At 38.0% G+C, this 13356-nt stretch overlaps 1 protein-coding gene across 6 annotated transcripts in view; it reads left to right on the forward strand.

Moving 5' to 3' along the window:
- LOC105223067 (uncharacterized) overlaps positions 1–13024 on the forward strand; it is a 54354-nt gene extending 41330 nt beyond the window's left edge. For 2 of the 6 annotated variants that reach the window (XM_049450809.1, XM_049450805.1), the window contains exon 7: positions 12587–13024. In XM_049450809.1, the coding sequence (XP_049306766.1) occupies positions 12587–12829 (243 nt within the window). In that variant the 3' untranslated portion in view covers positions 12830–13024. Of the gene's footprint in view, positions 1–9238; positions 9407–11178; positions 11387–11451; positions 11639–11698; positions 11816–11889 lie in introns of those variants that run through there. The other 4 variants (XM_049450795.1, XM_049450812.1, XM_049450802.1 and 1 more) reach the window with 4 other exon arrangements.
- Positions 13025–13356: the final 332 nt, after the last annotated feature.

Raw genomic sequence — 13356 nt, forward strand, 5'->3', positions numbered from 1 at the left:
AGGTTGAATACTTTCTTTATATGGCTGAACATATTCCGTGTTGCTGGTAAATTGCTTGCGATATTGTTGTGTAACGCTGATGCAACTTGGAGATAATGTCATAGAAGGCGGAATTATTGCAGGTTCAAGATCTGTAGGGCTCATAATTATCCCGAGTTGCTTGGAAATGGTTAGACAACGCATTATGGTTATGGGTTTGTTGTATCTGCGTGGACATTGGAGAGTGCTATTTACATTCATGAGTGTTAACTCGTTTCTGCATAGAAGCATCTTTGGAATGAGTAGCGGTGTGTTATGTGTGGTCTTTTGCTGAATATCTGGTAACCCGGATTCTTTTAAAATAGTTTTGATTGGCGATGTTGGGAAGGCACGAATACTCCTTCTCGCTGCCGCATGGTAAGGTGCATTTAAGAGTTTGATATGAGTTTTGGCACAGTGCCCGTGTATTGCAAGTCCGTAGTCAATTTTTGATAACAATAATGCTCTTGTCACATTAATGAGAGTGTTTGGCTGACACAAACAATTTTTTGATGAAAAGTACTTTATAATGTTTAGTCTTAAAAATAAGTTTGATCTAATATATTTACAATATTCTTTTTAAGAAACAGTCTTATCAAATATTAAGCCTAGAATTTTTAAGCTATGAGTATGGGGAATTTGTGTATTTAAAAGGCTTAAGGTAGGAAATGAGCAGTTATGTTTTCTGCAAATATGAAATGTGGAGCTTTTGTTTAATGCAATTTTACATCTGAAATTTCGGACCATTTGTTGACATCACTCATAATTTTTATAAATTCCTGTTTAACTTGTCTTAAGTCTTTAATTTTTGTAAAGATCACGACGTCATCTGCGTAGATGTTTTATTTGTGGGTTAATACTAATTATGTAGCTGACTTTATTAAACGCCATGATGAAGAGAGTTGCCGAGAGTGGTGAACCCTGGGGTATATGTATACCATTGTTCACTTGAAAACCTGTGATTGGCATTTATTGGCACATACGATAAATTTTCGTTGATATAAGAAAGATTTTACAATGTTAAACATTTTGTTTCCAATTTTCCATTGCTTAAGTTTACTGAGTACCATGTGAGCTCCAACCCTGTCGAAGGCTTTTTCTAAATCCAGGCTTAGAACTGAAACGTGATTACGGGATGTCAAGTTAGTGGAAGTGAAGTGTTCAAATTGTAACAGGGGGTCTATTACTCCTAATCCTTTTTGAAAATCGAATTGGTTCGGATTTATGAGTCGATTTACTTTTGCATACCACATCAGTCTCGAAGAAACATTTTTTTCTAATACCATGGAAAAGGGAAATGGGTCTGTAATTCTCAATGCAGGAAGAAGTTTTATTAGGTCCAAGGATGGGAATGACTAAGGAAACTTTCCATTGTTGAGGATATATACCAGAGTTTAGTAATTTATTATAGAGGTTCACAAGTCTTTCTTTAAGCGAGTATAGGAGATTTTTTAAGATGGGATAGGATATTTTGTCTGCACCGGGTGTTTTTCCTTTTAAGGTAGAAAGTGTGACGAGTTAGAGTAGGTTTCATTTTCTATTCGTTTTTTAATTGCGCTAAATGTAGGAGGAAAGTTTGTTTCAGAGGAATATGATGACCATGTTTCTGAACATTTTTCCGCGATTTCTTGGGGTGTGTAAATAGGTTCTGAAGGCGTGTTAATGTGGGATATACTGAATCTGTGTGTGAATCCTGTTAGCATTTTTATATCGGACCATATTTGTTTCGGCTTCGTAGTTGGGTTTATATTGGCTGTTATTTTTTCTAATGATTGCCTTTTAGCCAACCTTAACTCCTTTCTAAAGTTAGCATTAGCCTTTTTATTTTCAATTAAATTATCGTCAGTTCTATTGTGTTTGAATGTTGTCCACAAAGACTTTTTCCTATTTCTGAGAATAGATAATAGATTAGACCAATACGGTAATTTTGCTGAAAACCTTTGGGTGTTATTTTGTGGAATAGTTAAATGAGTTGCTGAACGAATAATAGTCTTAATAGCAGATGCTTCAGCATTTACGTTTTCTCTAGACCTCTTAGTATTGGATAAACTTGCTGAAATATTAATGAATTTTTCCCCGTCTGCCTTTTCGGTTAGAAATTTGGATCTTGGCTTACCATTGTACGTTTTACGGATGGAGAGGGATGTGACTATGGGAAAGTGATCGCTACTGTGGAGGTCATCGATTGTATGAGAAGAGAGTTTGGGTGCTATTGTGGATGAGGCCAGGATAATGTCGGGATGTGTAAAGGTGTTGTAGAGAAGTGAGTTGCTTTACCATCGTTTCAATGGGATGTTTTCCGAGCATTTTTAAAGCAGAATCGTTCAGAATGCTGAATCTTGATGACCATATGTGATATAGGATAGGACACAATAGACTGCAGCTCGCAGTGCAATACCTAATCTTTACTCTATCTCTCTGTTGAAAAAAAATAATTAATAGGGTTAGAGGCATTGTTGAAACGATGTTATTCATTTTTGGTTTCGCGGTATTTTATTAACAGACTGACTGTGAAACTAGTTGATTATGACATATTCATAGAGAGTCATCGCAATTTAAGTATAATTTAAATATAACCCTTATATATGGTTATTTATTTATTTATTTATTTATTTATTTATTTATAACAATTTATACAATAATAAATTACAGCATAAATTAAAAAGCGACACTAGCTACTGGGCTTTCAGTCGTCCTTGTAGTTCTAAAATGTTAACTTTTAGCTCGGTAATATCGGAAAACAAAAATTTTAATTACGTTAGATATATACTGTTATGCTATACTGTTCTAAGGAGGATGCCTAAATAAGCTAAATTTGATTAAGAATATTATTGAGTTTTAAGAAGTTATATACGTGCATAATGTTGTCATGGCTAGGTGTAGATAACGCTCTTGTTAAGTTAATGTTGCCGGTGCGATCGGACTCCGTGATGTTCGGACATTGGGCAATCATGTGTTGTACTGTGTTGCTCCCACCACACAGAGGGCAGCAGGATGGATTACCTCTAGTTAAAAGATGAGAATGAGTAAATATTGTATGCCCCAGCCTAAGACGAATGTATGGCTTTAGAACATTTGCTGGCAAACTTGCTGGATAAGAAGGTGTAACTCTCCTTGGGTTTAGTTTGCAGTAGTGATGACCTTGGATTGCCCAATCAGTTAAATCGAGTTTAAGTCTTTCGTTTTTTATTGCGTTGTGCAGATCGGATTTGGCAGCGGTGTCAGCTCGTTCGTTTCCTAAGATTCCGACATGACCAGGATTCCACATTAGCTTAATTTTGTTTGGTGCCGCGATTAATGAGTTCCTAATGAAGGAAATTATTTTATTCGTGTTGGAAGGGGATTTGATTGCAGTGATGCATGATTTGCAGTCCGAGCAAATCATATATTTTCCTTTATTCTTTTTCGCGTACTTGATCGCCAACTCAATTGCTAAAGCTTCAGCAGTAAAAATTGTGCACATGGGATAAAGAGGCCACTGACATACTGCATCTCCATTTTTGTTTGTTACAGCCAAGGAAGTATAGTCTGATGTTCTAGACCCGTCGGTGAATATAAAATTCCATCCAGTGGCGCTGTAAGTTTCGACTGTCTCTGAGAATGATGCTCTATAGACCGTGTTTGGGGTATGTTGTCTAGGTAAGCTGAGTAATGAATCCTCAAAAGATGTGGAACTGATAAGCTAAGGGGGAAAAGTTTCAACCACTCTTTTCTCTCGGTAAAGAGATATGAAATTCTCCTTGACGAAAACAAGAGATCTCGATAACGCTGATAGGATCCTCAGCTGCCTTTTACGTGAAATTACGTTGTTGAATGCATTTGCTAACGCTGTGTTTGTAGCGTCAAGTAGTTTTCCAAGAACACGATTTGTTGTATCGGATACTCTGTTGGATATGCTCGGTAGGCCAGATTCCGCCAATAGAAATTTCGTTGGTGAAGTTGGAAAAGCCTTGAGACTTCGGCGGATAGCTGCATGATAGGGAGCTGAGATTCTGGAGATTGTAGATTTTGCACAGTGTCCATAGATCGGCAGGGCGTAATAAACCTTCGATAATAGTAGAGCTCTGACAACATTGATAAGCGTAGCAGAATGTATATAGCTATGTTTGCATGAAAGATACTTAATAATATTTAATCTAGATATTAAGGAACTTCTAATATAATTACAATGTTGCTTAAAGCAATATTTAGAGTCTACGATTAATCCTAGTACCTTTAAGCTATCTTTAGTATTAATTGTATGGTTTTCCACATTGAGTATAATGTTATACGGCGTCCTTTTTCAACATATATGTAGCAGGTTGGTTTTTTCTAGTGAGAGGAGTACTCCCGAAGTTGTGGACCATGCTGTCAGTGAAGCTGTCTGGAATTGATGCTTTGCTATTACGAAATTGAAAGCTAAAGTGTTCATCAGAACTTGCGGCAGAGAAGTGGTTTGCAAAGAAATTCGAAATTTGTTCAGACATGATTAGCGGTTCAACAGGAGTGTTGATCCGTGGGATATACGAATTTTTAGTACCACCTGTCAATAAATTTATTTCATTCCAAATTTTTTTGTGGGAGGAAGCAGGATTGATATTCGCTGTGAACTTTTGGAAGCAGAGTCGTTTCGCTTCTTTAGCCATGCGTCGAAAATTATCGTTCGATCTCTTGTACTCTATTAAGTTTTCAAGCGTTTGACAACGTTTGTATTCGTGCCATGCCTGTTGCTTCTTTGATCTAAGAGACGCTAGTTGGCGTTCCACCATGGTACATTGTCCTCGGATTTTCTACCATTTGTATGTGATATAGACAGATTTGCTGCGGAGCGAATAATTTTTTGAATAAGAGCAGCTTCTCTATTATTGTTATTAGAGATGGGAATTTTGTTATTTGCCTCTTCACATAGATCTGAAAATTTACGCCAGTCAGCGAAGTCAGTTTTAAATATGAATATTGGTTTGAATTTGGAACGATATCGCTGCGTGTTGATTTTGCAGATAATTGGATAGTGATCGCTACCGTGTAAGTCGCTTGACGAACTCCAACTGCAATTTGGGGCAAGGGATGCTGAGCAAAAGGTGAGGTCAAGATGCGAGAATGTGCCATGAGTTGAAAAGTGGGTTGCACTACCATCGTTAAGGCAAATGAGGTCGGAAGTGAGCAAAACATCTTCAATGTGTTTTCCTCTTGTGTTTTCTTTTGGAGATCCCCATATTGAACTCCAAGCATTAAGATCACCTGCGAGTATAACAGGTGATGAGACTTGTTGCAGCAGGTATAATATGTCTGCGTTTGAAAAGGTTTGTGTCGGCGGTATAAAGGCGCAAATTATAATAAGTTTAAACCTAAATCAACCTCAATGGCAATAGCAGATATTGAGGATTGAAACATTATTCTTTTAAAAGGCAAGCCGTTTGTAACCAAAACTGCGATACCTTGTTTACTTGAAGTTATGTTTGACAAGTTATGGAATATGCCTGAATAGCGCTTCGGGTGAACTGCATTCGCATTGTAAGGTAAATGCGTTTCATTTAGTAGTAACTATTACTGAGGGTGAGTGGGATTGCACCACGAGCTGCTCATGGTAATTGTTGTAGAAACCATTCATGTTCCATTGTAAAATGGAAAACATGATTGTAAGAAAAGAAATAAAGGTTTAGCCTGGAAATATGATTTGTGTTTTGAGTTATTTTCGTTTGTTGAGTTATTTGTCAAAATGAGACATGGCCTCGTCGTCTTCTGAGGACATAAGAGAATCGCCTCCATGAGAAAGACAGATATTGTTTGAGTTATAAACTGTGTTACTTGTGTTGTTGGTGTTTGAGAGGTAAGTTGAGAAGTTTATAGGTGAGTTTGAGTTTGAGTCAGAAATTGTTTTACTTGTTGGTTGATAGTGAGTTTTTTGTTGTTGCATGAGAGCGTGATAACTTTGCTCAAGTTCTTTAGAGTAGTCGGGTGCTGTGAGATCGTGTAAATTGGGATCGGGAAATTGAGTAGAGAGTTCTTCAACTATTGCGGTGGGTGTATTATGTATGTGAGTTTGTAACGGGTGATTTTTATGAGGTTAGGATTTTCATGCATTAGTATTTGACAGATCACGTGGGATTTCAGACATGGTGTCAAAGAGAAAGATGCTCAGTATGCTTTGACATTTCATCATGAATAGACTTACTAACGAGCAACGCTTCCAAATCATTGAATTTTATTACCAAAATCAGTGTTCGGTTCGAAATGTGTTTTATCGACAAATTTTGTTCAGCGATGAGGCTCATTTCTGGTTGAATGGCTACGTAAATAAGCAAAATTGCCGCATTTGGGGTGAAGAGCAACCAGAAGCCGTTCAAGAACTGCCCATGCATCCCGAAAAATGCACTGTTTGGTGTGGTTTGTACGCTGGTGGAATCATTGGACCGTATTTTTTCAAAGATGCTGTTGGACGCAACGTTACGGTGAATGGCGATCGCTATCGTTCGATGCTAACAAACTTTTTGTTGCCAAAAATGGAAGAACTGAACTTGGTTGACATGTGGTTTCAACAAGATGGCGCTACATGCCACACAGCTCGCGATTCTATGGCCATTTTGAGGGAAAACTTCGGACAACAATTCATCTCAAGAAATGGACCCGTAAGTTGGCCACCAAGATCATGCGATTTAACGCCTTTAGACTATTTTTTGTGGGGCTACGTCAAGTCTAAAGTCTACAGAAATAAGCCAGCAACTATTCCAGCTTTGGAAGACAACATTTCCGAAGAAATTCGGGCTATTCCGGCCGAAATGCTCGAAAAAGTTGCCCAAAATTGGACTTTCCGAATGGACCACCTAAGACGCAGCCGCGGTCAACATTTAAATGAAATTATCTTCAAAAAGTAAATGTCATGAACCAATCTAACGTTTCAAATAAAGAACCGATGAGATTTTGCAAATTTTATGGGTTTTTTTTTTTTAAAAAGTTATCAAGCTCTTAAAAAATCACCCAATATATTGTTTTCTGATAATTGTTGTTCGTTTGAAGCATTTTCGTTAGAAGTTGATTGCGAATTGGTAGGTATGGGAATTGGGGTTGAGTTAAGGTGCTGAGTTTCTTGCTTGCTATTTTGCTGATGAGAGACTGTCGCTGAGAAAGAAGGCGAGTTTTCGGGGAAAGAGACAGTTGAGTTATAAATTTTAATAGTTTCACGCATGGTGCATTTCTTTGTTGTTTTAATTGCTTGTATTTGCTTTGCTTGCATATATTTTGGACACTTGTTTGAAGAAGCTGCGTGATCAGCCTGGCAGTTGGCGCAGAAAGTGCGTGTGCATTTTTGAGGGTTGCGGGGAGGAAGACTACAAATATTACAAGCTGCTTTTCCTTTGCAGTGCTTTATGGTATGTCCAAGCAATTGACAATTTTTGCAATGCATGGGATTTGGTATATATTGTCTGACGTTGAGTCTACGCCAGGCAATACCAATTTGTCCAGGTAAGTTGAACAAATCGAAAGTAAGCAACACAACGCCATTCGGAGTGAATTGGTTGTTTTCATTTTTCTTCTGAAATTTGAAAGCGGCAACTACACCTTGTGCACTTAGCTCGCTAACAATTTCGGTTTCACTTACATTGTGTAGGAAGGGGGCGAATACTGCACCTTTAGTGAAGTTCAGGTTGTCGTGATACTTAGCTTTGATGCTACAGATTCCTGGAAGTTGCTTTAAAGCAATGAAGCGATCGGCTACTTTTTTGTTGTTCACCAATAATAACAATTTACCATCACGGAGCTCACTCACTGAACTAATTTCGCTACTCACCGCGCGTATGGCTTTGTGTACAGCAAAGCAAGAAAATTGCGCAATTGATTTATTTGATTCGGTAGATTCGATTGTAATATATTTAGGGTCATTATTACTTCTACTGATTGAAGGTAGAGTTGGGAAGTCAAATATATCAGTAATATCGATTTTTTGTTTAAGTCTTTTATCTTTTTTTTTTTATTCTGGAACTATCGGCAAGCGGAGCAAACCGATTCGTCCCAAGGGGGGTGGGCCCGGGGGCCATTGTTGCACAATGATAAGTTGGAATCGGCTAAGTAATTTATTCGCTTGAAACTGAAATATATTGTGAAACAATAAAAACAAAGCACGTGGATGACACCACAAGTAACTAAAGAACGAAATGCACACGGGAATGAGATAACCGCTCGCTCTGAGTGATAGTCGGAGACTGTTATATATGGTTATAATCCGATATAATCTATTTGCATATGGTAATAATACCGCCTCATAAAAGATTTGTTCTTAGAGATCTTGTTTGTTTTAGCGTTAGTTGTTTGTAAGGGAAGTACCTGGTTGTGCATTATACTCGTACCTCTGAGGAAGCGGGTTCACGAGAAGCCCTGTTACAAACGTAGCTTAGTTATAGCTTTTTATTCATCATTAATAGAAGAATGGTATTGTATCGATAACTCAATCCAATACCACAAGTATGAGAGATAGGGAACATGTCTACGAAATTTCATATAAATCTTAAATTTTACTGAAGTTATTGCTCTCGGATAGGTAGTCTCACGTTTTTCAATTCTTCTCGTCATCCTGGTAACTTTGATATACATAACGCTGTATCTGTCTTAACTGGGTTTAGATATTACAAACAATTCTTAGGTGAACAAAGCCCTCTGAGGCAAGGTGATTTAGAAAATTTAAAAGTGCCAATAAAACTTCGGCAAATATATTTACATTCCTATTCCGAGCACTTGACAAATTAATAAAATATAGAAAATTAACTCAAAATTTATTAAGCGATAAATATTTTTCTCTACTATAAACTTCATAAATATAGGTAAACACATAGTTAGGTAAGAATTGCGTCTATACATATCTTAATAGTGGTGCTTAATAGCAGAAATCTAGTAGTGCAAAAATGATATTACACAATAGCAAAATATACGGAAGGTTTTGGCCGCGCTTCTCCCACATTTTGTGGGGCGCATTTTGATATTTTTATGAATTGAGACTAAATGGAGAGCGAAAAAGCGTACGTAGCAGAGCAAACACACTTAGTTTGTCACTCATTTTATGCGAAGCTGTTAGATTTTGAAAAATTAAGCTTTATCTCATATCTGCAGTGGGTTGCAAACCAGTGCTTAAATGCCTAGTAGTAACAAACGCAAAGCAACGTATTAAGCATTCTTAGCTTTTGGAGAGTATTTAAGGAAGTAATAAATTGTTTGAGATTTAGTTAATTTAATATCGTTTGTGCTTACCATTGCCGGAGCAAGTCATAGTTGAATTATGGAGTCCTCAGAATGTTCTTACGATAGTAAGGAGCACGTGTGGTCTGGTCCGAACTCACCGTTATATCACGATTTCAATTGCTCTGTGGGACATATTATTTATAGAAATTTGAAGAATTATCCAAGCAAAGTTTGTCAAGTGAGTTCAGTTCTCAAAATATTTTGGTGTGACAGTAAGTGCGAGTTTGATGAACTGATCCTTTGGTTAATGATAAGGATGAGATCGCGGTTTAATCAGCTATACAAATTTCGTTTAATTTTTGCGTGCCGTCGTTCTCTGTCCTCGTTTAGTCGTTGGAATTAGAAGACTTGGTTGGTTGGTTGATGAAATTAGCTGTTTTGGTGGAGTTGGGGAGCAGGAATGGAAAAGATGTGTTTGCTAAATAGGTATGGATGGTGATTAACGCCTTGGAGTGTGTATAACCTGGTGCTATATGCAAAACACGACTATGAAAGAACTATTTAAACCTTACGAAGAAACAAATTGTTTTATTTCGCAATATGTGCTGTTCTGATTCCAAAACTTTACAGGATGAGTTATTGGTAATGACAATGACCTACTTGGTTATGAACTACCTCATAAGGTTGCGTCCAGTTTCGTATTCGACCGCTTTTGGAGATCCTGTGAGTGTTTCCGCAATTAGGTGTAAATTGTTATGGGAATTTCAACGTCATTGACTTAAAAAATTGTCTATCTATCAGTTGTATAAGAACGTTGTCGAAAGTTTCGTACACCATTATTTCAAATATAAATATTTATTAAAAAATGGGAAAAGACAATCCTCTAAGGAGCTCCTTGTTTAATGCTCATACGTTTTTGTAAATCTTGGATCAGCAGTTTAGCATCGAATAGAGGTCGTACAAAGTATTCGGGGTATGTCCGGATATTTATTGGTTATTTGTATTGATATATGATATATATAGATAATAATTATTGGTTTTCAGGAGCTGACTGAGAGACCAACATGTGCAAAATCATCAAATGCGTTAAACAAAATAACTTAAAAATAACAGGTTATTATTTTTTTACTACGAAAATAGCCTTGATTTATTGTTTATATTTGTCTTTATTGGTTATGTTCAATGGCTGATCAAAGATCGCATGTGAACTACTATATGTAGTCCTTTGTGAGGCCATAGAAAAAATGACCTCCTGTGTTCGAACTACAAATTAGCAAAACGCTTAGTAGTCAATACAAATTTGCACAGGCGTTTGATTTTCGTTCCCGCCAGTTCGGTGAGATGTTGTCAATTACTTAAGTCTTGAGCTCCCAAAGGCGGGGCAGTCATGAAGGAAATGTTGAGTTGTTTCCACCTCACCTTCTTCCAAACAGCTTCTGCAGATGGCGTCTGGTGTAATTCCCAGCCCTACTGTGTGGACGCCAATAGAGGAATGACCCACTAAAACCCCCAAAACTAGGGAGCGGGCAAAGAGATCACTAGATCTTTTGCGATTATAAGGTGCCTTTCCTTGCTAGCTCATCAGCTTTACAGTTTCCTGCGATTTTGCTGTGAACTGGCAGCCATATCAGTCTTATCACAAAGGCACTCGATGTTATTGATAGCGAGGTTAAGTACTCTTTGACAAGCACTGAACGTACTGTTAACGAGTCCAAAGCTAGTATTGCCGCTTTGCTATCTGAGCGGATAGTCACAGCTAAAGGAGTCTGCGCGCCGGAGCAGTAAATGTACTGTTACCTTAATGGCTGCAGTCTGAAATTGGAGTTGAAGACAGCTCCTGACAGCAGACCCTTCCACAAACCAGTTATTTATAGCTGTCCTATAGTCCCTTTTGGGATGAAAGTTTTCAACGAATCAAGCATGCATGAAAAACGACAAAATTAATAACCTCGTACTAAACTCGGTAAAGTTAGCATTACAGATCTATTGGTAATCCTTTTATTTCTTAAGGTGTCGGATATTGATGGCCGCGAAGTTACCAATCGTGAACTGCTAACCTGGTCTACACGTTTGGCGCTACATTTCAAGAAAATGGGTCTACGACACGATGATGTCATCGGCATTGTGGCAAAAAACAGCACCTATACAAGTTCGGTTGCGGTCGGCTGCTTTATGAACTGTACGCCCTTCCATGCCGTAAACCCGGGTTTGGATGAAGGTAACGGCAGAGTTCTGCGCCATCGTTAGACTAATTATATATTTCTACATATTTATTGCTTACAGACACAATCCGTCACATCTTCCACATCACCAAACCGAAAATAATATTTTGCGACGGGGAATATTATGAGAAATTTCATGAAGCCACTAGTTCGTTGAATCCATTATTCTATACGCTTACCGAACATATTGAGGGAGTTGGCACAGTTGAAGACCTGTTGAGTCCCATGCCAAATGAAGATCTTTATAAGTAAGCAGATTGAACTTTCAAGTTCAACTTAAGACCTGTCTGACTTATAACTCTTTACAGGCCTGAGCCCTTCGTGTTGGGTGGTGAGCAGACAGTAGCAATACTTTGTTCATCCGGCACAACGGGTGTTCCCAAGTGTGTATGTGTGTCAAAGCATATGCTGAACATTGATGAACTGTAAGTCCAAGTACTTAAGAAAATAGTCTAAGTATATACAGATGCATAATAACGTTACAATATTATTTCTTTAGATGCGTAACCAGCGAAGATGTCATCTTCTCGAACAGCAGTTTGGACTGGGGATCTGGTGTTGTCTTCACTTTACTCTTTGCGACCAAGAGTTGTAAACGTGTAATTACCAATAAGCCCTACTCCCCCGAATATATGATAGCGCTGGTGAAGAAATACAAAATAACTTACGTATTTGCTCCGCCACGTCATGTTTCCGCTTTGGTCGCTTGCCCAGCAGCCACCATAGATAACTTGCGCTCCATTCGGTCTTTCTTAGTTGGGGGTGGCTCCATTAGTCAATCGACTTTACAACAACTAAAGGGTTTACTTGAAAACGGCAAAGTAATTCATGCTTATGGCTGTACCGAGGCTGGCTTTACATCGTTGAATTTGGATGAAAAATATCCCACCTCTGTAGGAAAATTAGCTTCTGGCTTTAAGGCGCGTATTGTTGACGATGAAGGTAATAATTTGGCACCGAACGAAATCGGTGAGATTTTAGTGAATAACGGACATATTTGGAGTGGATATTATGGTAATCCCATTGAGACGAGACGTGTACAAGATTCAGATGGCTGGTTACGTACTGGCGATCTCGGTTATTTCGATGATAAGAATATGCTTTATATAGTCGATCGCAAAAAGGATATAATTAAATATGACGGTATGCAATATTGGCCAGCCGAAATAGAGCAGGTGATCAACGAATTGCCGGAGGTGCAGGATGTGTGTGTGGTTGGTGTGTATGACGAGAGACATGGAGATGCGGCCGGTGCAATAGTGGTGCTGCGCCAAGGTGCCGAACTTACGATAGAGCAAGTAAAGGATCATGTCAGAAAACGCTTACCAGTTGATTATAAGCAACTGCATGCTGGAGTAATTTTCATCGATCGCCTACCGCAAAATGCCAATGGAAAGACACTAAAACGAGAGGCGAGAGTTTTATTTGAAGTAAAGTAAAATTATGAGGAGGTTAAGGGATATATCTACATACGTAACATTTCAATAAAATGATAGATATAAAGGAAAATATATATTATAGATATAAGGATGAATAGTTTATTAAAGTTTCCGGTGGATATATGCACGTTTATATGTCATATTGTTTTTTTTTTTAATAAATAAAAGCAAAGTCCAATTACCAGTTATACCGCATCTGATTCCTGCATATACATATGTATGTATTATTGATTAGTCGTTTGCAAGATATTCTGATTTCCGCTATTTAGTTCACCAGAAATGTTTTTTCTTACCCTCTAAAATTTTGAGCGTAGCGAAGCTCTTCTCCAGAAATGTTTCACATTTAGAACTGAAGATTTTGATACAGTCACCTACCACGTCGGTAGAGAGCAAGGGTTCTCTCCCTTCAATTGAGAAGACTTGGTAGGAGTTTCTGGTAGTACAAGTCTCAGTATGTTTTTATTAGATTCCTAAACGGGTTTTTAGGCGGACGTTCTTTGTCTTAGACTGAAAACTTTGTTCCTTTG

The sequence above is a fragment of the Bactrocera dorsalis genome, chromosome 3 (assembly GCF_023373825.1).
Source record: "Bactrocera dorsalis isolate Fly_Bdor chromosome 3, ASM2337382v1, whole genome shotgun sequence".
NCBI classification, from domain to species: domain Eukaryota; kingdom Metazoa; phylum Arthropoda; class Insecta; order Diptera; family Tephritidae; genus Bactrocera; species Bactrocera dorsalis.